Source organism: Pteronotus mesoamericanus, unplaced genomic scaffold, assembly GCF_021234165.1.
Source record: "Pteronotus mesoamericanus isolate MK-2021 breed Mesoamerican mustached bat unplaced genomic scaffold, CSHL_Meso_final scaffold_651, whole genome shotgun sequence".
Classification (NCBI taxonomy): Eukaryota; Metazoa; Chordata; class Mammalia; order Chiroptera; family Mormoopidae; genus Pteronotus; species Pteronotus mesoamericanus.
Window position 1 is genome coordinate 5,848,902 of NW_026555325.1, and position 26,469 is coordinate 5,875,370.

At 33.2% G+C, this 26,469-nt stretch overlaps 1 protein-coding gene across 1 annotated transcript in view; it reads right to left on the bottom strand.

Moving 5' to 3' along the window:
• Window positions 1–26,469, bottom strand: part of LRP1B (LDL receptor related protein 1B) — a 1,772,547-nt gene that overhangs the window by 924,640 nt on the left and 821,438 nt on the right. The window contains exons 5-6 of the mRNA XM_054562474.1: window positions 23,155–23,283; window positions 6,374–6,631 (exon numbers count right to left, since the gene is read on the bottom strand). Of these exons, the coding sequence (XP_054418449.1) occupies window positions 6,374–6,631; window positions 23,155–23,283 (387 nt within the window). The remainder of the gene's footprint in view (window positions 1–6,373; window positions 6,632–23,154; window positions 23,284–26,469) is intronic.

A 26,469-nucleotide genomic window follows, 5' to 3' on the forward strand; every position in this document is an offset into this window, starting at 1 on the left:
TTAAAATGTCTATACTACCCAAAGCAATTTACAGAGTCAATGCAATTCCTATCAAGATACCAATGACTTATTCCACAGAATTAGAATACTCCAAACATTTATATGGAACCAAAAAACCCCTAAATAGCAACAGGGATCTTGAGACAAAAAGAACAAGGTTAAAGGAATCACACTTCCTAATATCGAACTACACTATAAGGCCATATTAATCAAAACAGCATGGTAGTGTCATTAAAAAAGATATACAGATCAATGGAACAAAATAGAGAGTCCAGAATATAAGCCTATCTCTTTATAGTCAATATTTGACAGAGGAAGCAAGCACATTCAATGGGCTAAAGATAGTTCATTCAAAAATGGTGCTGGGCAAATTGGACAGATTCATGCAAAAAAATGAAACTGGACCACTTTATTATGCCACACACAAGAGTAAATTAAAAATAGATTAAAGACTTAACTGTTAGACTCAAAACCATAAAAATCCTAGAAGAAAACATAGGCCATAAAATCTCCATTTCCATTGGCAATATTTTTCAGACTTTTGGCAAACATTTGAGGTATCAAACTTACTCTAGTGAAATGGCACAAGTTCTTTGGAGACATATGCACAATAAAAATCAGTAAATGCCTTTGAACTGTTGATTAATTAATCTATTTAATTTTTGAGTTACATCAAATAGTCAAAATCAATCACCAAATGATTGATTTGTTTTTCATGGGTAGAGATTTTTCTAGGAGTTACACTGAAGCATTGTGAAAGCTATTAGAAAATCTCTAAATTGAGGAATGACACAAAATAAATCCAGTTATAGTCAAGCTCTGCAGAGATAAGTTTAGAGTTCTCTACTCCAGACATTTTATTCTAAAGTTAGCTTAAGACCTGCACAACTGGAAACAGTGTTATTTTTTTCTGGGGATTTGCCCCATAGCATTCCAGATGGATACATTAATAAATTTACTTCTATTCTTAGAATACAGAGAAAAGAATGTATTCAAGTTATTTTGGGTTACTACATCAAAATACCATAAACTAGATGTCTTAAAGAATAAACATTTATTTCTCACGGTCCAGGAAGCTGGGAAATTCAAAGTCAAGGTTCCAGCAGATTCTGCGCCTGGTTAAAGCTCTCTTTCTGATTGAAATAACTACATTTTTTCTACATCCAAACACGGTCGCGAGTGTGAAATCTAGTCACTTCACTTTTTACAAGGGTATAAATCTCCTAATGGGAGCTCTACTCTCATGATTTTACCTAAACTGAATTATACTTAAAGACCATTCCTCCAAATACCATCACATTGCGAGTAGGGCTTCACAATAATTTGGGGGTACACAAACATTCAGCTCATAGTATTCAGAACTATAGAAAACTCAACTTATATTGAAATTTACATATGATAAATAAATAATTGCTAAAAGTAACTTCTGAAATCGTTCATATTTTAAATGTATATTAATTTTATGTAATTATTAGAGAAATGCTAACTCAAAGGAAAGAAGTAAAATTAATAAAAGACAGGGGAAAAGTATTATAATCCAAAAGATATACAATCAAAAATTTAGTTTAGTAGATCTAGGCAGAGATTCAAGTGGAAAGTAAGCTAACATTGAAACAGACAGAAAAAAAAAAGATAAGATAAAAACCAGAGAATGGAACTAATTTAAAAGCAAAGTCTATAATGAATAAACAAGAATTTTATTTTTGGCCAGGCATGAGCTATTGGACTAGACCTGAGCCCATGAATGGAGCAAGACAAACTGGTCAACTCTGTATTAGAATGTTAAAAGTTATATCAAATTTTGCAGACTATTGAAGAATCACACATAAAGAATGGAAGTGTCTACTGTCTCAGAGAAAACAATGTGATGTTGAATCATCTTTCTTAATACAGGATTAACTCAGAAAATGTTCTGATCTGTCTCAATCATCTTTGTGCACTTTGTCCAGAGAAAAGAGCTGGACATTGTTACTTTTGTGAACCCCATCATTTTTATTGAATGTGTATATCTGTGTCCCTACTGCAGTACTTTACAAGAAAAATTTTGAGAAAAAAATAGCTATTGCATATGTACTTTGTTTGAATACTTTATTGGAGAACCAATTTTGCTTATAAAACACTTACTTTGGAAAATTAACTTCAAAATCTGCTACTATCAGGCTAAAATGCTAGATAATATAATAAATACAGGTATTTTTAAAAAGAATAAAGTAATAAGAAATATAAATTCTAACATTTCCCCAATATTCCTTAGTTAATTAATATAATTTATTAAGCATATTATTATCACTTTTTCTCAATTTCTCAAAATACTGTATAGTAGTAATTCTCAAACTTAAATGTAGGCCTTTCAAGTGGGTCATATCAGAATCACTTGGTTGGCCTTATCAAATGACATAGACTTTCACAACTCCCCTTTTCCCCTTTTCCAAGATTCATATACCTCTCTCACACTTAGATACTGTTTTTGAGAGTCACTGTTGTTAATGTTAGTGCATCTAATCAATCTGGTTTTCTAAAATGAAAATTAATAGTTGAGACCCACCAGGGCAGTATGGTGTTTAGCAAAAGTCATACAGTCTAACTCAACTCAAACTTGTACTCAATATTTGTTGGATGCTATTACTTAGTTTCTAAGCGTCCCAATCTGTACTTTACCCTACAGGGAAAAATAATGTCTCCCTATTGCCTAGAGTCATTTAGCACTCATTCAGTAAGTTGTATATATAATTATTTGTGAAAGATTTGGGAAGTTCTTTGAAGGGACCAGTATTTGCCTTCCTAATGTACAAGATAAAACAAAGGATTCAGATGGCCCATCTCTGCCTTCTTTTTATTTTTTAGATCAATTCACTGTACTGCTTTTTAAAAATGGCTATTTTACTATTTACTATTATTTTTATAAGTAAATATATGCTTCTCTTTTTTTCCATTTTTTAAATTTATTTTTATCATATTTTTTCCATTACCATTTATCCTTCTTATATTCCCTTCCCCGTTGCAATCACCACACTGTTGTTGATGCTCATGAGTCTTTTTTTCCTTTTTGCTTAACCCCTCCATCCTCTAGTGCCCTCTCTGAGAGCTCCCAGCCTGTTCACTATCTATGAGCCTGTCTCTATTATGCTTGTTATTCAGTTTGTTCATTAGATTCCACATATGAGTAAAATCATTTGTCTTTCAGTATTTGTCTTTCTCTGACTGGCTTATCTCACTTAGCATAATGTTTTCTAGGTCCATCCATGCTGTTGCAAAGAGTAAAAAATAAATTTTTCTCCTCATCCTCTTCTCCGTTCCGCTTCCTCCCCGTCTTCCCTTCTCCCTACCTCCCCCTCTTCCTCTTTCTCCTTCTTTTTAATAGCTGAGTGGTATTTCATTGTGTAAATGTACCATAGTTATTTTATGCTTTATTTTTCATATATAAATGATTATTTATTTTCTATCTATTGAATATATTTTAATTTTTTGTTTATTGTTGTTCAGTTATGTTCCCCACCATTGCATTTTCCCCATCGCTCACTCCTACTCCACCACTCCCCACTCCCTCAGTCAATCTCCCCCATTGTCTGTGCCCATAAGTCCTCTATCTGTTTTCCTTTGCTTGCTGATTCCCTTTCTTTCTCCCACTATCCCCCCAACTCTGGTCACTGTCAGTTTGTTCTGTATTTCCAAGTCTCTGGCTCCAGTTTGCTCATTCGTTTGTCTTGTTGATTAGGTTCTACTTATAGGTGAGATCTTACAGTATTTGTCTTTCATAGCCTGGCTTATTTCACTTAGCATAATGCTTTCCAGTTCCATCTTTGCTGTTGCAAAGCATAGGAGTTCCTTCTTTCTTTCTGCTGCATAGCATTCCATTGTGTAAATGTACCATAGTTTTTTGGTCTACTCATCTACTGGTGGACATTTAGGTTGCTTCCAACACTTGGCTATTGTAAATTGTGCTATGAACATTGGGGTGCATAGGTTCTTTTGAATTGGTGATTCAGGATTCTTATGGTATAGTCCCAGAAATGGGATCACTGGATCGAAAGATAGTTTCATCTTAGGTTTTTATGAGGAAACTCCATGCTCTTTTCCACAGTGGCTGCAATAGTCTGCATTCCTACTTTGCAATTGTCTTTTTAGACAATTGGCATTGCCTGATACATCTGAGTTCCACACTTAAGATACTGTTTACTGTAAAATGGAAAGGGAATTTCTATCCTTCTTACTCCACAGAGATGTGTTGAGTATCTGATGAGATGAGGCAAGCAATAAAAATTTAATATTGCAATATGTTTTACTAATAAATTATTATACAAGTTTTAAATGTAAGTCAGTTTGACCTATAATGATTGATTGTATCTTCATAGTAACCCTTAAAATAAATTTTTTTTGAAAAAATATGTTTTCTATAGGGAAATTTGAGAAAATCATTCAAAAATAATGGAGAAGGGAAGCTAAAGAGATAATCTCTGAAGTAATGGATGGTGGTAGGTACTCAGGCATATTTCCATCAGTTCATTTTTTTTTGCTTATATGGTATAACAGAGGTTTTTATGTAATTATACATGTAACAAACATTCATATTTCATTATCAACTGTCATGAAGAATGCAGAGCCCCTCGTATTTAATGGCTGCTGCTCTGTGACATGTTGATGAAATATATAACTTACAAGCAATGATAGAGGAGCCCAGCCCTGCTCACAACTCTGCCCCATTCTCATCATTGAATTACTTCTACACATTTAATCATTTTTTTCTACAGTGACTGAAATTACACAACTTAAATATGACTTCATCAAAAATTATTTATTCCAATTAAAATATTTCCATTGACTTTATTTTTATAGTTCAAAATGGATGTCCTATTCAACATTTCAATGAAGTGCCTAAAAAGCTCTATATTTTTCTAGATTTGCCAAGAATTGTTTTAATAAATCAAATAAGATGTAAGTTACAAATTATTTTCAATAAATGTTCTAATGTGCAATTGTTTGATCAGATTTATTTTTTAAATTGTTGTTTTAGAGATACATATTAAAGAAAGAATTACTACAATTATAAGGACATCCTATACAGTGAGGAAAAGTTGCTTAACTAAACTCTGAAAATAATTTTACCTGGCAATTTAGTGAATATTGTAGCTATCTGATTACCAGTATACCATTTCATAGAGACAAATACATTTGAATTAGTTGAGGTAATCACTCACACGGCGGGGACTTAGGGGTCTTTTGTTCAATTTCCAACTGCTAGTTAATGCAGTGTCTGAAATATGCATATCACATGACAGCAGTCTTTGTCCTACTTCCACTTGTTATTTACAATTTGTTATAAATTATCATTTCTCCATAGACTCCTTGAATTAACCAGTGTCAACTGCCTTCACCAGGCGCTTCAGTTTACTGTCAGAATAAATGGTTTTATCAGTTGTTTTATTTACGAGTCTCTTCAAAATGTTGGATTCTGTCTGCTAAAGATTTATGTCTGGTCACTTAAGTATATACAACCATTTTTACAATTTTTGACACTGGTTTATGTAATCTAATCATTATTTAACATTGCATCATACCATTTTCTTATGTTTAATAAAAGTTAATAACCAATCCCTTTAATTGTTTACTGAAAACACTAATGTGATTATTCAATCTAAATAATCAAACATTTTAGATCTGAAAACTACATCCATTCCATAAAAGAATTTTTCCTTCTTAATTGTATATTTTTTCATTTTTCTTCCTATGTTTATGTTAGCAGAAACTGTAAGAATAAGGTTTTTTTCCTCTAAATTGCTAAATAAGTGGATGCATGTATGTGTGCGTGTGTGTGCATGGGTATGTAACAATGTGATTTCAGTTTATGGAGACTGAAGAAAAGAACAGTTACTAGTTTGTGAATTTCTGGCATGAGAAATCAAAGTAAATTACAAATCATAAATCACTAAGAAGAAGTGATTATAAACACTGATTTGCTAGGGAAAAAAATCTGAACAAACACGGGTAGTAGTTACCACTTAACATAAACCTAATACTTTCCAAGTTATTTTAACAAACACTATACCTGATGGGTTTATAATTATCAAAGTTGTTGTTTTTTTAATCTACTTTAACTATCACATGTGAACTATCATCTAGTGAAAAAAAATCACAATCCTCATTGAATACTGTAAAAAGCATTAAAATAATTAAATCTACCTGTGCAATTCACTACTTAACATAAAAAGTGAAATTATTATGTGTGAGTATATGCAAAACACATAGTGAGTATGCTAAGTGCTTGAATATATAGTTCCTCAGAGCCATAAATTATGCTAGAAAATGTAAGAATTGTGTCTAATGGTGTGTAAATAAATTCCTTAAAGTGTGGCTTATAATATGAAGAAACACTCACTGTGAAAGGATTGAAGAATATTGATTGTCCATTCATCTGTTAATCTTCCTGTTCTTGTTATCTGAATACATTTGACGTGATTTGAAGATTCTCTTGATTCAATCCAACAAATCATATCTTCATTGTAAATAAAATCCAGAGTATGAATTTCATTTCCATTGGCTGAGCTCAGGGTTGCCATTTTGCTTCCATTAAGATAGAAAATGTCAATAGTTTCAGAATTTGTGATTAATAGCATAGGCGGTCTGTCTGTAGGCTCTGGAATAAAAGAGAACAAGAAAAGTGAGTTTAGTTTTTTTTAAAAAAACCTCTCCTTTTTTTCTTTTTACAATTTTGCATTATTTATTAAAAATTATTCTGTATCTCACTGAATAATAAAATGAAATAATACTTGAAAATTGCTTATTAATAATCCTTAAGTATGCTTCACTAACTATATATTTCAGCTCACTTCTCCAGGGAAAATAATTCACTGAGAATTTGTACTTTTTATTTCCTTGGTTGTAATGTGTTTTCGACATATGAGAACAATGTTATTTACTTTCCTTGTTGGTAAGAGAAGGAAGTACTGTGAGTTGTTTTTCTAGCAATGATGATGGATCTAGACTGACCTATCCATACAGTGTTACAGGCTTCCCTTCTGAGCAAAGGAATGCTTTTTGGAGGTGGATGAATGAGGTCACAAATAGATTCTCTGGAGCAGAACATGCAAAACTCACAGGCTCATTCGGAGCACCTGTGACTCCTGCCTCATTGGTTCCTTGTCTGGTCCCAGAAGTCAAATAATCACAAATCCCCTTAGTGACTAAATTATGATTACTGAGCTACTTCCTTTTACATCTCTCCCCTGTAGTCAGGAAAATAAGATTCCAAATGTAAAATTTAAAAAACAAACAAACATTCGATACTACTTATTGAACAGTGCATTTTTGCCTGTGTTAGGATTGGTGAGCTTTTGATAAATACATACCAATTGACCAGAATTTCAGTATATTTTAATATTTGAAGGTAACAGTAAAAGCTCATATAAAACTAGTGTTGAATGTGTTTAGCTATACAATTATGTTCAGAGTAGCTTTCGTACTAATTAAGGAATAGAAAAAAATGTGAAAAGCTTCAACTCCTTTTTTTTGTCTATCCCACAACCACTGTGTCATTAAAATCTCTTTGACTCTAATGTCAAACTTAATAGGAATCCTACCATTTTTCAGTGACTACTTCCACCATCCTGCTCTAAGCTGTCATCATCTTTTAACTAGATCATTCCAACAGCCTTCTAGTTGGTTTCTCTATACCAATCTCTTGCTTTATTTTTCACTTATCATCACCAAACATATATATCTTATTTATTTTTTCTGATTTATTAATTTCTGATATAACTTCAGCATTTTGATAAAGCCTGGAATCCAGTAGTCATTCAATACAAATTTTCTGAATAAATGAAAAAGATGTGAAATTCTTGCATAATGGAATTCTTTACAAACATTTTGTGAAATATTAAAAAAATTTCATATTTTATTCTATGAATGGAATACAAATACAGGATATTCAGAAAATTTCATAAACATCATTTGCTCTTTCAAGAAACTGATACTGACAATTGTAAATATAGGGAAAAAAGCAAAAACATATACTATGACTATTAATTAAATAAGTTTAAATTTTTGAATGTATTATTTAATTGTCTTCATCATTTCTGGTGGGAGTAGGGATATCAGTCTCCTTGTGTTTCTCTCAGATAGACGAACCCTCCATTGAAGATTATTTTAGGTCTCTCCTTGAAGTTTTAAAATGTCAACTCTAAAAAAGCATCCCAAGGCCTTCCATGGGTATTTGCATTTTTTACCCCCCTATGAAATTCTCTCAGTCAAACCATTGGATTTATCTGTACCTTCAGAAAGATAATAAAAGTTTTTGACTTTATTAAAACTTCAAAACAAGAAAAATTAACAAAAACAAAAAAGCTCAATGAGATTGTAAAACTGGTCAGCCCAATAGTTTCCTCCCTGTGGAGGGAATAGGCTTTTCCCAGACTGCCTAGTATAAATCAATGAAAAAGTAGCCTCAAAAATGCTAAGGTCATTTCCACAATAAAGGCTCACTCCGAAACATAAATAAAATTGTGAATTATCATTGTTTAACATAACTTTGACAAGTGACATCTGAGCTTGGTTAACCCATTAGCTTCTCTCCTTATCTCTTAAAGCTATCTTGACCCATGTAATATATGTCCTTGCCAATCTTTAATTTGGACTCCAGAGCTGGTCTTTCTTTAACTGTCCTAGCTCTGTTTTTTGTTTTTTGTTTTTGTTTGTTTATTTGTTTTACCAGTTCACTGTGACACTCTTGAAACCTGCTGGGTTACATATTTCTCAGGTTCAGAAGGGATCTGAGATGGCTGTGATATTAGGTTAACAAAGATATATTGATGTTAATGTTGGTGCTTATTTTCCTCATTTGACAACTGAAATGACCTTTATTGAAGTTGCCTCTCCTTCAAAAGTAAATCACTGTTGAAAGCTTCTTTGCTGCCAAGCTTTATGAGAACCCCAGATGTAGACAGTAATTTCTTAACTGGCAACTAGTCAGTAAATTTAAGTATGTCATAAACATTATTTGGAGAGAGGCTGGACTATGAAGAAGCACTGAGTTTCCTTGAGAAATTGAGATAAAAATGGATTAATGATCAACACAGCCAATACATAATTGACATACTAGATCAATCTATTTGATTTTTGTAGCTGCTTTTTGAGTCAATCAATTGATTATTTTAATGCAAAACATATCAAACTAGGATTTTAAAGCTTCAGATAAACTGAAAACCAATAAAAAGGAAGTCAGATACTTCCTAATCTGATATGTTTTGATTTAATAATGGTAACTTTAAAATTCAAATGAGATATCAGAGAAAGGATACTTACAAAAGTTTTTGTGATGTCCTTTACTGAAGTAATATTCTTAATTATTAACTGTGATTTTCTTCTTTAAATAAAAACTTAAGGCTTAGCATGAGGATAAGGGAAACCATCGAAAGATAAGAACCTACAAAAATCATCAGGGGCTAAGGATACAAATCTTTTTTTCCCTACTTCATGATGAAAGCTGGTATAAGACTGGCAAAGGCAATCTGTCTCTACCTGCACCACTGCTGATCACTACTGTGCACCATCAGCTCAGGTTTCCACATGCCAATTGAAGAGCACCATTAACTTGAGTAATGAGAATAAAAGACTGATGAGAATAAATGTGATGTTCTTATCAGATGCCATCCTTAGGATCAGAGGACAGCTCCCCAAAGAAGCAGTTGAAAAGTACATTAGATGACTTCAATGAAAGGAATACCTACCTCATCACTTAGTGAGAAGTAATAAATATTAACTTTCCACATAGAAGAGATTGAAATACAAGAAAGCACTCAGTCGATATCCTAACCTAGAGAATCAAGACTTAACTTGAATAAACCTCTCCTAGGCTGTTAATTAATTCATACTGGAGGATCATTGTCCTCCTCTGCTTCACTACTCCTCATAGATCAGCAATGTTAAAAACAGTATTTTGCCCTGGCCAGTGTGGTTAGTTGTATGGAGCATTGTTCCATAAACTGAAAGGCCGTGGGTTCAATTCCCAGTCAGACAATATACCTAAATTGCAGTTTCTGTCCCCAGTTGGGGTGTGTACAAGAGGCAGCTAATCACTGTTTCTCTCCCTTTTTCTCTCCCTCATTTCCCTCTCCTCTTAGTATGTCCTTGGGTGAGGATAAAAACAAACAAAACAGTTTTCTTCCTCCCAGTTACAGAGATATGTATTTGTGCCATGTATGATCAGAAAGTAATTTCTTCCTATCATTTATGTCATATTAGTAAGTGGAACAGTTTTTGAAAACATAGTAGAAAATGATGAATTAAAAAGAGAAACTTAAAAGCATTGAAAAGGTCATTTGACTAGATTCATAAAAATACCTATTTAAATTCCAAACCACTATAACCATATCCTTAGAAACATACCCTTGTCCTCTCATAGTCAAAAATATACTAAAAGTATATATATATATTATAACAACATTATCTCAATATATAGCTGCTGCTACTTAATGTTTTCAGAGTGAATAAAACTTATTTAAGTTTCTTTTTAACTTCCTATTCTTTCTAGTCTAAGAATATTATTTCAGCTAGTTTCTTTTTATGGGATTAGAATTATAAATTCAGATACTTACAAATAAATACAGTATATGCATATATGTGTATCATCTAGTTATATAATGTTCTTATTTCTCTGAATCCAGTTATGAATAATTGTCTCTACTGAATAAGTTCAGTAGGTACACTTTTATATTTGTTGAGTCAATGATGAAAAAGAGTCCTAGTTTCTACTTGCTTGTAAAGTATAGAAAATAAAGAGTCAGAGTACAGCTAAAAGCATGAGAAAAGAGAACATTATAATCTATACAATACAAGAATTGTTTTTTAACCAGTATGAACTTAAAATAATTAAAATATTTTTAAGCTTCTAATCATAGTTTGTCATGTATAAATTGTATCAACTCTTTAAAAATAAGAAAAATGTGATAAAGTTAGAAATGAGAAATAAGAATGTTAACAACTTGTAATGAAAAATCATGCAAACCTTCAATGGAAGTAAACTACTACTATATGAGAAAAATAAAAAGTAGTCTGTGTAGAGAACAAATTTTTTAAAAAAATTTAAAAACTTGGAAAAGAAAGAACAGAAAGATTTGAATATGAAACATTAGGAGAAAATCATTGAGTTTTAAAAACAGAGAAAAAGCATTGTTCAAATAATATAATAACTTATAGGTCAAAGTCAACCAAACTGAACTAAAAATATAGATAGTTGGTATGATGTAAGTTAAAAAAATGTAGGGTTCAAATAGTTCTTTTTTCATTTCTAAGACATAGATGGCTAAATCTGTTTCTCTGTTTTTCTTAGCTATTTTATAATGGAAAATGTCTTTACTGAAGTGAATGATGCTTAAAACGTGGATATATTGTGCCACATATCTAAGGAAACTATTTTATCACATTTTATAAGAATAAATAAATATGAATCAAAGATAGAAACATTAAAACGTATTAAAAGCAGTATTGGACTAAGCAAGAAAATGTATGTTGCTACAACTATGCTACAGTTTATTTTAGAACTACTTTTTACTGTCACAATGTATTTATACTGAACTATTGTTTGATTGGATGAAAATGCTTTATTTATTGTATTTTTAATTTATTTTTTAGTATTTATAGATATAAGCCATTTAACTAGGATCAGAAGATCCATAAGACAGCCTGTTTTAAGGAAATATAAACTAGTAAAAATATTAAGGTATATATGCAAAAGGCCTATATTTTGAAGTCAGGTTTAGTACATTTTATAAAAGATATGTAGTGACATTGAGTTTCATTTTTTAAAATTTTTATTGTGTTTTTGTTCTATTACCATTTAACCCCCTTATACCTCACCCCACTAAAATCACTACACTATTGTGCAAGTCCGTGAGTCCTTTTTCCTTTTTTGCTTGATATCTTGCTATGGTCTGAATGTTTTTGTCCCCAAAATTTGTATGTTGAAATCTCAACTCCCAAAGGCAATGGCATTGGGAGATGGGGCTGGGAGGACTTGGGTAGATTATTAATTCATGAGAGTAAGGCCCTCATAAATGGGATTGGTGTCTTGTAAAAGAGGTTACCTAGCTCCTTCTGCCATGTCTGGATACAGCATGTGCCTGTGAATGTCTGCCACCCAGAAGAGAGCCCTCATCTGAGAGTGCTGTCACCCTGACCTCAAATCTCCAGGCTCAAGAACTAGGAGAAATGCATTTCTGTTTTTTATAAGCCACCCATTTTGTGGTATTTTATATTAAGGCATATGTAGTTTCTTTTTTTTTTAATTCTACTTTTAGAGAGAGATGAAGGGAGGGAGAAAGAGAGGAGAGAAACATCAGTGTGTGAGAGGAACGGCAAAGGGTTGCCTCTTGAGCATGGCCCAACTAACACCCAAACCGGAAACCAGCCTACAACCCAGGAATGTGCCCTTTCTGGGAATCACACTGGCAGCCTTTTGCTTTGTGAAACAATGCTCAACCCACTAAGCCATGCCAGTCAGTGCTAAGATATATCTGCTTAGTAAAGTCAAAAGTTCTTTAATAGAGATGGCATTTGATCTCAGCCTTGTTTTAATAGAAACAAAGGAATTGGACATGCAGATTTGAAAATAAATAGGTCAGGTGGAAACAAAATAGTTTTAACAAAAGCAAAGATGTGAGAACGAGTAGAATATGTTGGGAAGATATTGACCTCAGTTTTTGGTTTTCTGCAGGTTAGAGCATGTATGAGTGGTGGAAGCACTTCAGGATAATAGTAACAACAGCTAACTCCTTTTGAGCATAATTTAGAAGTCAGATACTGCAATGCATGCTTCATATTTATCAGTTTATTGTATAGTCAGAATATACGTATAAATCAGGTGCTAACATTATCCACATTTATGGATTTAAAAAAACTAATTTATATAGAATTTAAGTAGCTTGCTTAATATCATGTAACTACTAAATAAAAAGAACTAGACTTAAAGTCACAGAGCTTACAGTAGCTGAGAAAGTAGGTTGAGAAAAATTTGTAGTTATGTAATGTCAAGATGATAACCTTATTTTTAATTTAGTGTGCAATGGGAAGCCACTGTAAACTTTGGACAGTGTAACATGATCAAAACTGTGCTTGAGGTCAAGTTGGAAATGATGCATAGGATACTATATGGGTGAGTAGAATATACTGGAATGAATACATTTCCCATTTAAATTTTAACTTGTTTTTGCTTTTACTTAAAAAATAGTGTATTATAGTATAATTCATATCTGAATGGAAAGTAATATGTAAAAGTCTTGTTTACACACTACCTTACTTGTGGTATTCTGGAGTGAGGCTGGAAAAGAGTTAAGTAAGCAGGGAAAGTGTCTTTGTTTCTGTTTAGATTAATGCAGAACAGAGAGAAAGCATGGCCAAATAAGCAGCAGAGTCGTTAGAGGTTCAGTTACATACTAGGCTCTACACATATAAATAGAGAAATGTATTGATTTTATTTTTAACTATGAATATAGTAACCAAAAATAATGAAAAAAAATTATGGACACAAGCATTGGATATCAGTATTACTTAACATGGAAATGCTATTTTAACTTCTCAGGAAATAGGTAATAAAGACCTAAAGTAAATGGTGTTGAGCTCTTAAATAGAGAGGGATTGGTGTAGTAAAAGAGAAGTTCTAAATTATAGTGATTGTTTTATGCACACAATGAGAGATGTGAGTCAAGGATTACATGGAAATTTTAGATTTGAGTAATGGGGAGAATGATGGTATTATTTAAAATGTAAGGAAAGAAAATGGAGTCAGTTTTGAGAGATGATGAGTTAGTGTTGGCACATTAATCCAGCATCATGTTTTGCAACTTTGTCTTTGACACTTTAAAACTTCACTCATGTAAACTATTGATCAACCCAGATTGACCATAGACTTTAAACAATGAAACATTTTTTACTATTTAGACCGTATTAGTAAAATACTGGTACCTTCATTTAGAGGATATTTCATTTGATGTGTGATGATTAAGAAGCAATGAAATACGTTGTTCCACAGGAATTAAGGATCATTTCACAAAGACAATTACAATCAATAATATCATGCCTCCTCCCCCAACAAAAACAAAATAAAACAAAACATCTTTTCATTTTACAAATTAGCAGTCCTTACATTTTCCCTGTTCCTTAAAGAGCGGGTCCACCAGAACAAGGAAGCATTTAATTTATTATCTAAAAGGACTTATTTGGCAAGGGGTTAGTGTATAAAAAGTGAATAGCAAATTGAGGGATAGATATATGAATATGGACTCCTCAGTGTTTTTAAAAACATTTTACTGAATTTGTAAGTTTGAAAACAATAGCATATTTTAATAAATAAAATGGAATGAATAACACATTATAATTTTAATCAGAAAAATAAAATGCATTTAATTGATAATTATTGAAAGATTATAATAGTGATTCTTAAAATTTTAGATAGTAATTCATTCAAATATTATGTTATTAAATGGTTAAAATTAGCAAATAATCTAGAGATGGTCAGTTCATAATACTTTGAATTTCTTAGTCACCTTTTTAATTGTAGCAAGATGGAACCACTTTAGCTATATAAACATATTATTCCTATTTCAGACATGTCTCTCTAAGTTATAAATTGGTAATGATGGAGTTAAAATGTAGTAGATATTAGCTCATTAAAGTTGCCTTTAAATAACTCCTATTCATAAAAGTAGTTCCTGTTTAAGAGCACGGGACCTTAAAAGCCACTTTTATTTTGCTTCCTAAAAAAGAAAACACTGCCACGGTATTTGCATATTCATTTAACAAATATTTATTAAACATGGCTAACTTCTTCCAGGCACCGCTGCAGGTGCTAGAGATACAGCAGTTAACAAAACTAATAAAATTTCCATTTTCATAGAGCTTATATTTTAGTAGAGGAAACAGACAATAAACAAGTAAATAAATACTATTTAATATTATTTGGCAGTAATAAATTCTATAAAGAGATGTAAAGCATTCATAGTAATGGGAATGTGGGCTGCCCCTTAGGGGGAGTAGGTAAATCAGAATATATTTAAAAGTTTGAAACAGAGGGTTTATCAGAAAGAATGGAGTCAAAAATGACTCCAATATTTTCACTTGAACAATTGGTAAATAGGGGTGACACTGACTAAGATAGGCAACATTGGAGAAAACATTGTTAAGAAAGGAGAAAATCAAGAGTTTGGAAAACATAGAGTTTGATATTTCCATTACGTTCAAATGCAGATATTGGGCTGGATATCAATACCCAAGTGAGTCTTGTGTTCAACAGAGTGTTTAGGGCTGGTGATCAGAACTTGGGAGTCTCAGTCTCCAGATGTTCTAAAAAACCATGAAAGAGGGTGTGTTTTTAAAGTCACAATGCAAAAATACGAGCACTTAAGAAACTGATAAAGTAAGAGATGTTCAAAGGACTTAACAGTGACTCATGCCAAAAAATCCTGACAAAATGAGGATAAAAAAGCATAATAAAGTGAAAAAAAAGAAAACAAAACAGATTTTGTAAGGTAAGAGGGAAATTCCAAGAATGTGTTGCTTTTAAAGGAGAAGTGTTCAGGAGACAAGGATAAGGTCCTGCTAAAACTGATAACTGAGTAATTTGGCTACTGCAAGTCACTGATAACATTGTCAATGAAGGTGTTAAGTGGGTAAAAAGAACATAAGATCCACTGAAGTGCATTCAAGAGAGATGGAGAGGAAGTAGAGAAAGAGACAATATATTTTGTGAGTTTGTTTTTTAATAAAGGGAAAAGAGAAATGGAGTGGTATTGAACAAATACAGATTTAAAGGACGTTGTTTCATATCATCTTTACAGCATGCTTGTATGCTGATAGGAATGATACAGGAGAAAAATAAATATTGCTAAGTCAAGAAATAAAGAAGACAATTGTGTAAGTTCAACTTCTTGAACATGTTAAAAAAGATGAGATTGATGCACAACTGCAAGATTAGTCTTAGGAGCAAAGTCAGTCTGTTTTTTGACTCAAATAAGAAGAAAGTGGAGTGATTACATCTATATTTAAATAGATTGATAGATATAATTAAGTTTGTGGTAAGAATGTTCTTTTGCTTGTTTCTAATTTCTCAGGGAAAGATGAAACAATATCCTTATCTCAGAATAAGATGGAAGAAGGTAGATAGATCAAAATTCATTATCTAGCCGTGGGAAAGAGGTCATTTAATCTGTTTCATTGTTTTCTGATAGGATGTAAATATACAACCTATATTTAAGATTTCAATTTTTCATTATGTTATTAAAAAGATTAGTTTGAAGTGCTTAGTGGTGATTATATACAAATCTTCTAGCTATTTTCCTAAATACGTTTTTGTAATTTGACAGTAGATGTCTTAAACTTCTGAAGGTTACTAAAATATAATTCATATAATTTGGCAAAAATTTTCTTGCATGGGAAGCACCGATAAAGGCTTTGTGAGTCCTAGTGCTAAAACGAAATGCTCCCACACATTTGAAAGTGCAACCAACACAACGAATTTTCTCTTCTTAGTGTTAAAATAATTCTAAACAGCTTGAATAGGGAGAATATGTAGAATGTTAGTCATAAACGTCAAGGGGAAGATGGACTCTAAAGAAATGAATGCCAAGGTAAATTCTCTAACTGCTATTATTACCTTGTTGATTGAACTTGATGCAGGGAATGCTTAGAAAGCTTTCTGAAAACATTTTTTTTTTCTTATTAGAGAATACAAAATTTTCATCTCAGGTTTTGTTTTCCTTCATCCTTAGGATTTTAATAGCTATATATTTCTACTATTCCCAAAAGCAATAGAAAAGTTATATACATATGTATATTTTTGTCTCATCTTAAGATTAAACCTCTTATACTTTTGATGAATATAAATATGTCTCATTTTTGTTTATTTTTCATATATTTGTCCAATTTGAAGACAAAGCGAGTCAATTATGGAGCATTTTATCTAGCACACATTTAAAATTGAGGACTTCATTAGTAGTTCAATAGCTATTCTACAAAAAAATAAATAGCATGATAGAAATGTGCACCTCTATATTGTGCCATTTGTAAAAATAAAGTTTATCAATTGTCAAAGCTAGATCCCAAAAATGTGGCCATATAATTCTTTGTACCCAAACAAAGCAGTCTTCAGCTACATTGCAATTAAAATATTAAGTAGTAAAAAAAATGGAAGACATGAATTTTTTCTATATCTCACATTTTCTTTGACTATGGGTAAATCAAAGGTGTCATGACACATAAGACATCCACGGTTATGTTCACCATTATCAATCTTGCAACTTTTTTGTTGGAAAAAAGATTCAAGACGTTAAGGAAGATGCTAGACTGTGAAAATGACTTTCTCTAGAAAAAAACAGACAAAAACCACAAAAAATATTATACTTTATGCTGGCACACTCATTAACAATGTTTGAATATGAAAAACAAAAGTGTGATGTTTAATTTGAGTAATGAAAATTCCATCAGAAAATCTTGCCCTCCCCTGTCATGAAATGTGACTTTCAACTGAGTGAAAGGCCAGAGAAGATGCAGGGTAGGAATACCCCCAAAATAGAGAAATCTGTTCAATGGCCAGGCCAGGTTTTCAAAGGCAGCTTGCAGAGCTCCAGTATTTCTATAGGATAGTGACTTAGGCAATACTGCCTGATTGCAGGAGAAGTAGCCTGTTCTCAGTTTTTCTGGCACAGCAAGCACACGAGAATCGTGGAGAACTGTCTCCCTGAGTAGAGCCTTGGTGAATCAGGCACATCTTTATACGGTTATGCATAAGTCCCCAAACCACTCCTTGACATCAATACTATAAAAAGGCAGCATGAACCTTGAATAACAGGAAAAAAAACCTGACAAAATGCCCTGTTGTCCTTTGAAACTATTCCAGCAATTTTACTTTTATTTAATTGATTCCCAGTATCCCGGTACCCTTATTCTGCTTTCCTGAATGTTTAGAAAGGAAATTACTTAAGACATCCAACAAATATTTACCAAGCATGTACCGTTTCCAGGCACTGACCTATATGTCTGTCACTCATCACTTACTGCAGTATTCACAATTTCCACCATGCATATGCGACTGAGTAAATAACAAATCTGGATTACTATGCTGATGCCGGTCCACTGGGCTCATGCTTAACTCAGAGATTCTCATGTACCATCATGACATTAAGTACCATTCACAGTTGTGTCTCAGTGAAATGAAAAATTGTACAGTGACTAGACCTTTGGACTACCTAAAGATAATAAAAACTCTGAGTGGTAAATCTTCATGTGGCAAGACATAATCACATATCAATCCGCAGGAAGCCATTCTTAGCCAGATGGTATAGTAAAAAAGATCTGCTCTACTAGTCTCATTAGTGATCACGGTTATAGCACTTAATGTTGCCCTTCCTAAATACACTTACATTTTACTATAGGATGGTCCTTTTAAAAAGGAAAAAAAAGACAAGGAAATTATATTTTAATAAGTGAATTCCAAGCTTTATAACTGGCTGAGAGACTCTGATACGCTGAGCAGAAACTATTCCTTCACTATACAGGCACCTGCCTCTTCCCATAAGCAGAACCAGCCCAGGTAGAAAAATCCTGAATGACCCCTTGAAATTCCAAATGAAAATAGCAGATAATAACAGAGTTAGAGGTTAAACATAGGAGCAATAGAAAATTATGTTTTATATTACTTCTCTCTCTCGTTTTCTTTTTAAGAATTGTAGTAATGAAAACAGCAAGTGGTATAAAAACATTTTCTAACACTGGCTAGAAATATGCTTCTGTGGATTATAGAGATTATGATTTACATTTATTTCAACAAAGGTGTCCAATTCCTAAATATCTAACACTTCTCCCTTTCCCCCAATCAGTGAACAGAAAAGTATATGCTGTAATAGAATCTCAAAGTTATTTCATGGACTCTCTTCTCTCACTACTCTAGCTGTTTCATGGCAAAGGGGTACGCTCTCATGGCACAATTGAATGCAGTGCTTCTGCACTGATGAGCATACAATTATTTAGTGATTTTTATTCTGCTACTGCTATGGTGCAGTCATTAGAGCTGAGTTGATTTCATAGAACTGTATGCCGGGGTAAGTGCCTGACTTCAGCAAGTGGTTGCAACACTGAAAAATGCAGTCCAATAAGCCTGAGTTCATCAGAAATGAAAATGCAGACTGTTCCTGAATTGGCTATACTTTTACTCTTACTGATTCTACATGAGCCCATTTTCAGCCCTGGGTACTCACACTCAACACATATTTCTGCATCTATGTCACTTTAAACCAGTTAAAAGAAAGAAAGTTAAATTTAAAAATAAAACCTTTGTATTTTCATATTTGACAGGTTATCAGAATTTTAATCTCAAAAAAATATAAAAATATGCAGGAAGTTTAACTAAATACCTATAGATGTTTTGACCGTTAATTTTAAAACCTTTTTTCCAAATGAAAAGTTCTTGTTTAATTAAAAAATTACTAGCTTTTACTGTATGTCACATTCAAATCAATAAACACTCCATCATGACATTCATTTTCCAGCATATCTCATCCTACATTGTACTATCAAGTAGGAATATTTAAGTTAAAGGTTTTTTGTTTTTTTTTTAGTCCTGGCTGGTGTGTCCCAGTGGATTGAGTGTTGGCCTGTGAACCAAAGGGTTGCCAGTTGATTCCCAGTCCGGGCACATGCCTGGGTTGTGGGCCAGGATCCCAGTAGAGGACGCAACCAAACATTGATATTTCTCTCCCTCTTTTCCTCCCTTCCTCTGTCACTCTAAAAATATTTTTTTCCCTTCTAGTTTTTTTTATTTTTAATTAAGTGATACAGGAATACATCCTCATTGGAAAAAGTGCAATATAGGTATTTCAAACAGTGAAAGCCCCACTTTAGTCTTCACCTCATGGTTTGGAGTATAATCTCTAAAAATAAGTTAAAAATTTTTTTAAAAATATAGTTCTTTTTAACGTACATTGTAGACTTCCTTCCATTTGGAAACTACTTATTTCAATATCAAATGGATAGTTGGACTAGATTATCTTAGAAGTTCCTCCCAATTCTGAAATGATTGGTTCTATATTTCTATAGTCAGGTCAGTATTACTAAGTGTAGAAAAGAAAGTAATTTGTCTGTGTTGCCTAAATTAACAGAAACTGAAGCGCCTCCTGCCTAACATTAATCTCTTACCCCACCTACTATGCAGCCTAAAGTCCCTCCCCCTATCAGAGTTAGTTCTTAATGGTGCTCTTATATCTTATAAATTTTATTTGGATTCAGGCATTATATGATAAAGAAGAGATAATCAATTAACTTAGATTAATTTACCTAATTAATATCAATTGTTGCACTAAATATAAGGCCTGCAAACAAGCTTCAGGCTGAATAGTTGGGGAGCAACCGTGATCATTCTGTGAGCTAGTTCATCCCCTTTACAAAAGCAGCTTCCCAGCCAGCTGACTCTGCCTCTCTCTTCCTTCACATACATGGCTAAGTCTCCCAGGAACTTTTATTTTCCCACCATCTAGTAAGGCTTTTACAAAAAGCTCCACTTGAGTCTACTTCCAGCTTCCTATATCAAGCCTTTGGGCTTGATATTTTTTCTGCTGTTCTTCATTTCTATGGCCTAGAAATATTTTACACACATCCACTGAAGATTACAAGAACCCGCTGTCTTGGGTCAGCTCATTCTAACCCTCCCTAATTTCCCACCCTCCCATTTTCTGAGAACCCTCGAACTCTGGCTTGACTTGTACGAAAGTCAGGTTCTAGAGTCCAATAAAATAGAATTATAGAGGAAGAAAAACAACAGGGTCAATCTAAGCTGCCAGGTAATAGAAAGGAGAAATGATGAAGACTTATTGCAAATGTGGTGTAATTTGTAACTTTTTTCCTAGCACCCATCAATCACAGCAACACCACAGAATGATCAAATTGTCATAAAAATTTTAAAGCCAATGAAAGAAATATAATTTTACATAAAACTAAAGCCAAGTATGTCCTCCGGTTCGCTTGTTACAAATATGAGAAAACTAAAGCAAAATTGATAGTTTTCCTTTTGAATTATATAAATACACTGGTTTGAATATCCATTTGACCTTTAGAACTAGTCAGTATATATTATATAGTTGGACCCATTTACTTTATTACTCGCAACTCATTTTCATACAACTACAAACCACAGAAAACTTCTCATGGGCACTGTATTTTTCAAACTCTGTAGGCCAATACTGTCATCAAGCCAACCACCTAGAAGTGAAGGGGTTTATATATTCTACAGTCATCAGATCGCCTTGAAGCAGCATTGCATTATCATGTACAAAGCCTCTCTGGTTACTCTATTATTTTCAGAAACCTTCTCTCTGTAGAAAGAGAGAAGGTGCCTCTTTGTATAGAGTTTATTACATTACACTCCGTGTACCCACAGCAATATTGTGTGGATCAATAGAAATAGCAAAGAACAAGCCTTCTACTTCCTTACTCCATCAATATTTAAAATCAGAGCTCTCAGCGGTGGGCAAAGAGGAACATAAAACTTGACCTGACTTTTCTTAAGGATAGCCCCTGAAAAATAAATAGGGCTACATAAACAAATTCAGTAATTCAAAAAAAGAAACTAAGAAGTAAAAGAGTTTCTGCCTTTTCAATTCTATATACAAATATGTTTTGTAAAAAATTAAACACCCTATCTCAGTGAAATAATTGAAATTATAACATGAGCTTATATTGCAAAGGGAAACAGCAGCAGCAGCTTGCTGAAGAAATCCAATGTTTCTCTCAATCTGGATTTGAAAAAGAGAATCCCATCCCGCACCTAATTATCCACTTGCTAATAAATGGAGTGTGAGGACATTCATTAATTTATCAAAACATCGTAATTTGAAAATGCATGGAATGAAACCAGATTTGGGGGAAAGTTAGTAGAAGCCAGATGGAATCTAATGTATACTACCTTCCTATGTTATGCCAAAGCTAATTCAGCCCACAAAAAAAGAATAACATTATCCTATTGTTACTATCACATCTGAAGGCTATTTCATTAGCAAATCAATAATACTCAGTGAGTGTTTACTGTAGGCTGAATACTGTGTAAAAACTATAGGCTTTATTTGAAGGTAAAAGGTAAAAGAAAGGCAGTGCTGAAACATCAGTTTCAAACACTTAAGAGTAGAGCACTCATTTCAGTAATTTTAATCAGAAAGAAAAGTTCATTTTTTCCTTTCCTCCCTCCTTTCCTACCTCTCTCCCCCTTTTCTTCCATCCACAAATACTGAGAACCTACATGTTCCAGGCAATGACAAAACTTAGTAAATAGCAACAAATAAAATAAACAAGTTTTATAGTCTAATGCTTACATTATTCTAGGGGAAATCAGATGTAAAAATAATACATAAATTAGCTCTTAAAATAAAACTAAAAATACACAGTGATAGAATAGGTATGCATAATTAAATCAAATTGGGAAATAAGATAGTGTTAAAAAGGATATATGCCATTAAATAGAATGGTCAGAGAGGGCCATTCTGAATGTTGCAATTTTAGTTAAAACTTGAGTGATTAGAATGTGAATATCATAGGGAAGAGCGCTGCAGGCAGATAAAACAAGTGGAAACATGTCAATGCAAGAGTAATGTGGTTGAAAAAGGCCCAGGAAACCAGTATGATTGGTGTGTGATGAAAGGAGAGTAGAGGCAGACGAGACTGGAAAGGTAAATGGTATCAGACCATTATGCCCTTATAGGTCCTGGAGGAAGTCAGACTTTAATTCGCATGGTGAGTGAAAGTGGGAGATTTTTAAGAAAGAGGATGACGTGACCTAGTATATACATTTAGCAGATCACTTGAACTATTATGTGGAGTATAAATTTTGGAGGGGAAGCAGTAACCAGTTAGGAACGCATTGTCTTGTCCAGGGGAAAGCTGGGTAATTCAAATCAATCAAGCCATTCCTTTTGAACAGACTTTTGCTAATTAGAAACTTCCTGAAATATTGAGTTATATAATGATCAGTGACAACTGAAAGAACTGCTCTGGGTTTCTAAGTGTGGATCAATGAATTAAAATAAAGCAAAAATCTATTTTTTCAATATCCATATTGCTCTACTACATTTCTAATGAAAAGGAACTTCAAAAAGGAAATAAGTTCTGGGAGGACAAAAAACAATAACTTACCATTTTTGGCTTTGCAAGATCTGTTGTCTGGCTGCATTATGTAGCCCTCCACACAACTGCAAGCATAGGATCCATATGTATTTATGCAGGTCTGGCTGCATGTACCATAAATGGCGCATTCATCTTGATCTAAAATGAAAACAGGCATCATTTCAAAGCAAATTTACCGTTGGGCATATTTTTCCTTGAAGAAAATATTTTTTTTCATACTTTGGAAATAGACTATTGTTTTTTTAAAAAAGGGCCAATTCCAAGTCTTTTCAAAACCACACTAACTAAAATAGTGATAAATAAAACAAATAAAATTTTAAAAATGTGCTAATTCATTGTTTCTTTAATAGTTACAGAGATACAAGATCAAAAGTAATATCACCTTTTATTTTAAAAGAGGGTTTATTTACATTTTTGATGGGCAAGCTGGAAGTCTTTAGATAGTTTTGCAAAGGTATCAAATGTGCTACGATGAATATTTTTTTAATAGTTCCAGTGCTTATGACACTGACTTTTTCATTCTTTGTTAAAATAATTAGTCTAATAACATGGTTTTCAATAAATACATTAAATAAGAGTTCTGAACCAAGCTATGCAAACTTAGATGAAGAGCAGGATGAGAGCTAGTGGCGGTAGGGGCAGGGGCAGTGAGGGGGTGGGGGATTGAGCCAAAAGGAGAAAGGACTCACGGACATGGACAACAGGGTGGTGATTGCAGGGGAAAGGGTGTTATAAAGGGACTAAATGGTAATGGAAAAATACAGTAAAATTAAATTAAAAAAATAAAAAAATATTAAGCATGTTAAAATGAAAAATGTCATCTTAATTAAATTTTATTTTAATATTTATGGCCTTCTACTCCCTCCCTCCTTCTTCTCCTTATACTTCCTTCCTGCAGCAACTAGTGCAAACAGCAAGTATTTAATGATTCTTAACCAATCAGGTGAAAGAAGAATTCCGTTAGTTGATAATTTATACTAATACATATATTCAGTCTGTTCTGTGTACCAAGCACTATACTAATTCTGAAGAAACCAAAGTTGATGCAACACGGTCCCTACCCTTAAGCGAAACAAGCTTAGTTAAATATGATTTTGATTCTATGGATTTCCTGATAATAGAGGAATACTCTGTTATGATAGAGACATATATAATTAAGGGACACTGCTTGGAATTAGGAGGAGAATGTTAAGTAAAGTCTGCATATTGAACTGAGTTTAAAGAATAACTTGGATTTTCTCATATTGAATAAAAAGGGATGAAATGAAATGGGACATTCCAGTTTAACAAAATAGCATGTGAAAAGGCATTGGAATGTGGGGATTTCAAATATGTATAAAAGAGTCATGTGGAGTAAGGTTGTGTAATGAAGCGGTAAGAAAGGACATGGGTAAAGTAGTTTAGGGCCAGATAATAAAGTTATTTATATGCTAAACTAAAGGGTTGTACATTATACCAAGGCACTGGGAAACGTTAATTAGAGGAGCTATATGATCAACTTTGTATTTTAAAACTAAACCACAAGAAATGGATTGATGAATGTAAAGGAGAGATCCTGGAAATTTAGTCACGTGCTAATTTCACACAAGAAATTATATTTTGAAGTCATTATATTTTGAACTACATCATTGGCAACGGAAATTAAAAAAGGAATGGACTCAAATGTGTAAGAAAGAACATTGATAACGTGAAGATTAATTGGATAGGATGGAATTGAAGAGTGGTTCAATTTTATATGAAGTATGGATTTGAGTGAAGATATCATAGAAGGAAAGAGAGTATGGTTTGGATGTGTTATATCTGTGGGAAATTCTTGAGTAAATGACTCAAAGTAGTTGGAAATGTCAGACTGGCAAGATGGATGAGATCTGCCTTAGAGAATTTGGGAGTTAATAGTATATGGATAACAGATTAAAAGCATAATCAAGACAAAACAAGCAAACAAATAGCAGAGGGTTAGATCCCAAAGACAGAGAAGGGGGAAGTGAGAAAATCTTGGCTAGAGCAAAATACTGCAGGACACCAATATTAAATGGGCAGGCAAGAAAGAGAAGTCTAGGAGACTTCTCTGAAGTAAGGCTTCAGGAGAAATGTGAGGAGTTAGGAAAAGTGAGTGTTTCAATAATATCATGTGTTCTAAACAGTGAAGAAATCCAATAATGTGGATACTGACATTGTCATTAGGTTTTGGCAGTTAGGACACTGTTAGTGACCTTGGCATGGGGCAAAAGGGGACATGGCTGCAAATGGCAGGTAGATTTATTTAACTGGAACATGTTTTTGTTTTATAGAGTCCCTAGATTTAACTGGAATAAATTATACATTCTTTGGTCTATTTATTGAGTTTCCTCATTGGAGCCTGGACACACTGAATTTGAAGAGAAGTTGGGACTCCTGGAAACGATTTTGGAGGGAGGGGACAAGGAAAAGAGACAGGAAACGAGGAAGAGAGAGACACTAACAAGATGGCTGCTGAGGCTTGTGTGAAGTGGCTCAAACTGTTGTGGTCTAATAAAATATATACTTGGTTTTGGCCCTCTCTTCCTCAAACCCTTGTAGTTTTCTGAGCAATAGGAATGCCCTTTGTTACTGATAATTAGGCCCTTTGGAATACACTGAGTCTCTGCTAATGAGGTCACTCAGTGGAAATACTAGATAATATCCGGATAGGGGCGAGTCACTGAAAAACCAAACAGATGATAAAGGGGTGAACTCTCAGCCCTACCTTTTGATATTCCCCCCCCCCCCCAAAAAGCTAAGAAAGGCATTTCCTAAGAAAAAACAAAAGATTAATGAGAAGCTAAGGGGCCACTTTAGACAGCTATGCGTTTGTGTGGCATTAATTTGCATTTTTCTCAGATTTCCTTAGCTTTATGTTCTAACTAGTCTGCATTTGTGAATGGCTTGTTTGAAGTAAGTAGTTTTGGGGATAGAAAGAATAATGTTTGAAGCTAAGTCTACAGTGATAAAAAATAAATCTTATATTTGGTAAAGTCCTATGCATAGTGACAGAGATGATTCTTATCTATTTTCACATATGTTTCAACTTTAATATTACTGGTTCTTATTTTAGTTTTTCTGATATCATTATATTGTCCAGGAGAGCAATATGGTCAATGATTTCTTTTGTTCTTTCTCCTTAGCAAGAATTCATTGCTGTGACATTGATATAACTCCACAAAACTGGCTGCAAAGAATAGGCATGCTATTATTTGTAATGCTGTCTTCTTTCTCCCTTTAAGAACAGAAAACATCTGAGACTTCCAGGCAAGATGGCAGTGTAGGCAAACATGGCTTGACTTTTCACACAACCACATCAAAATT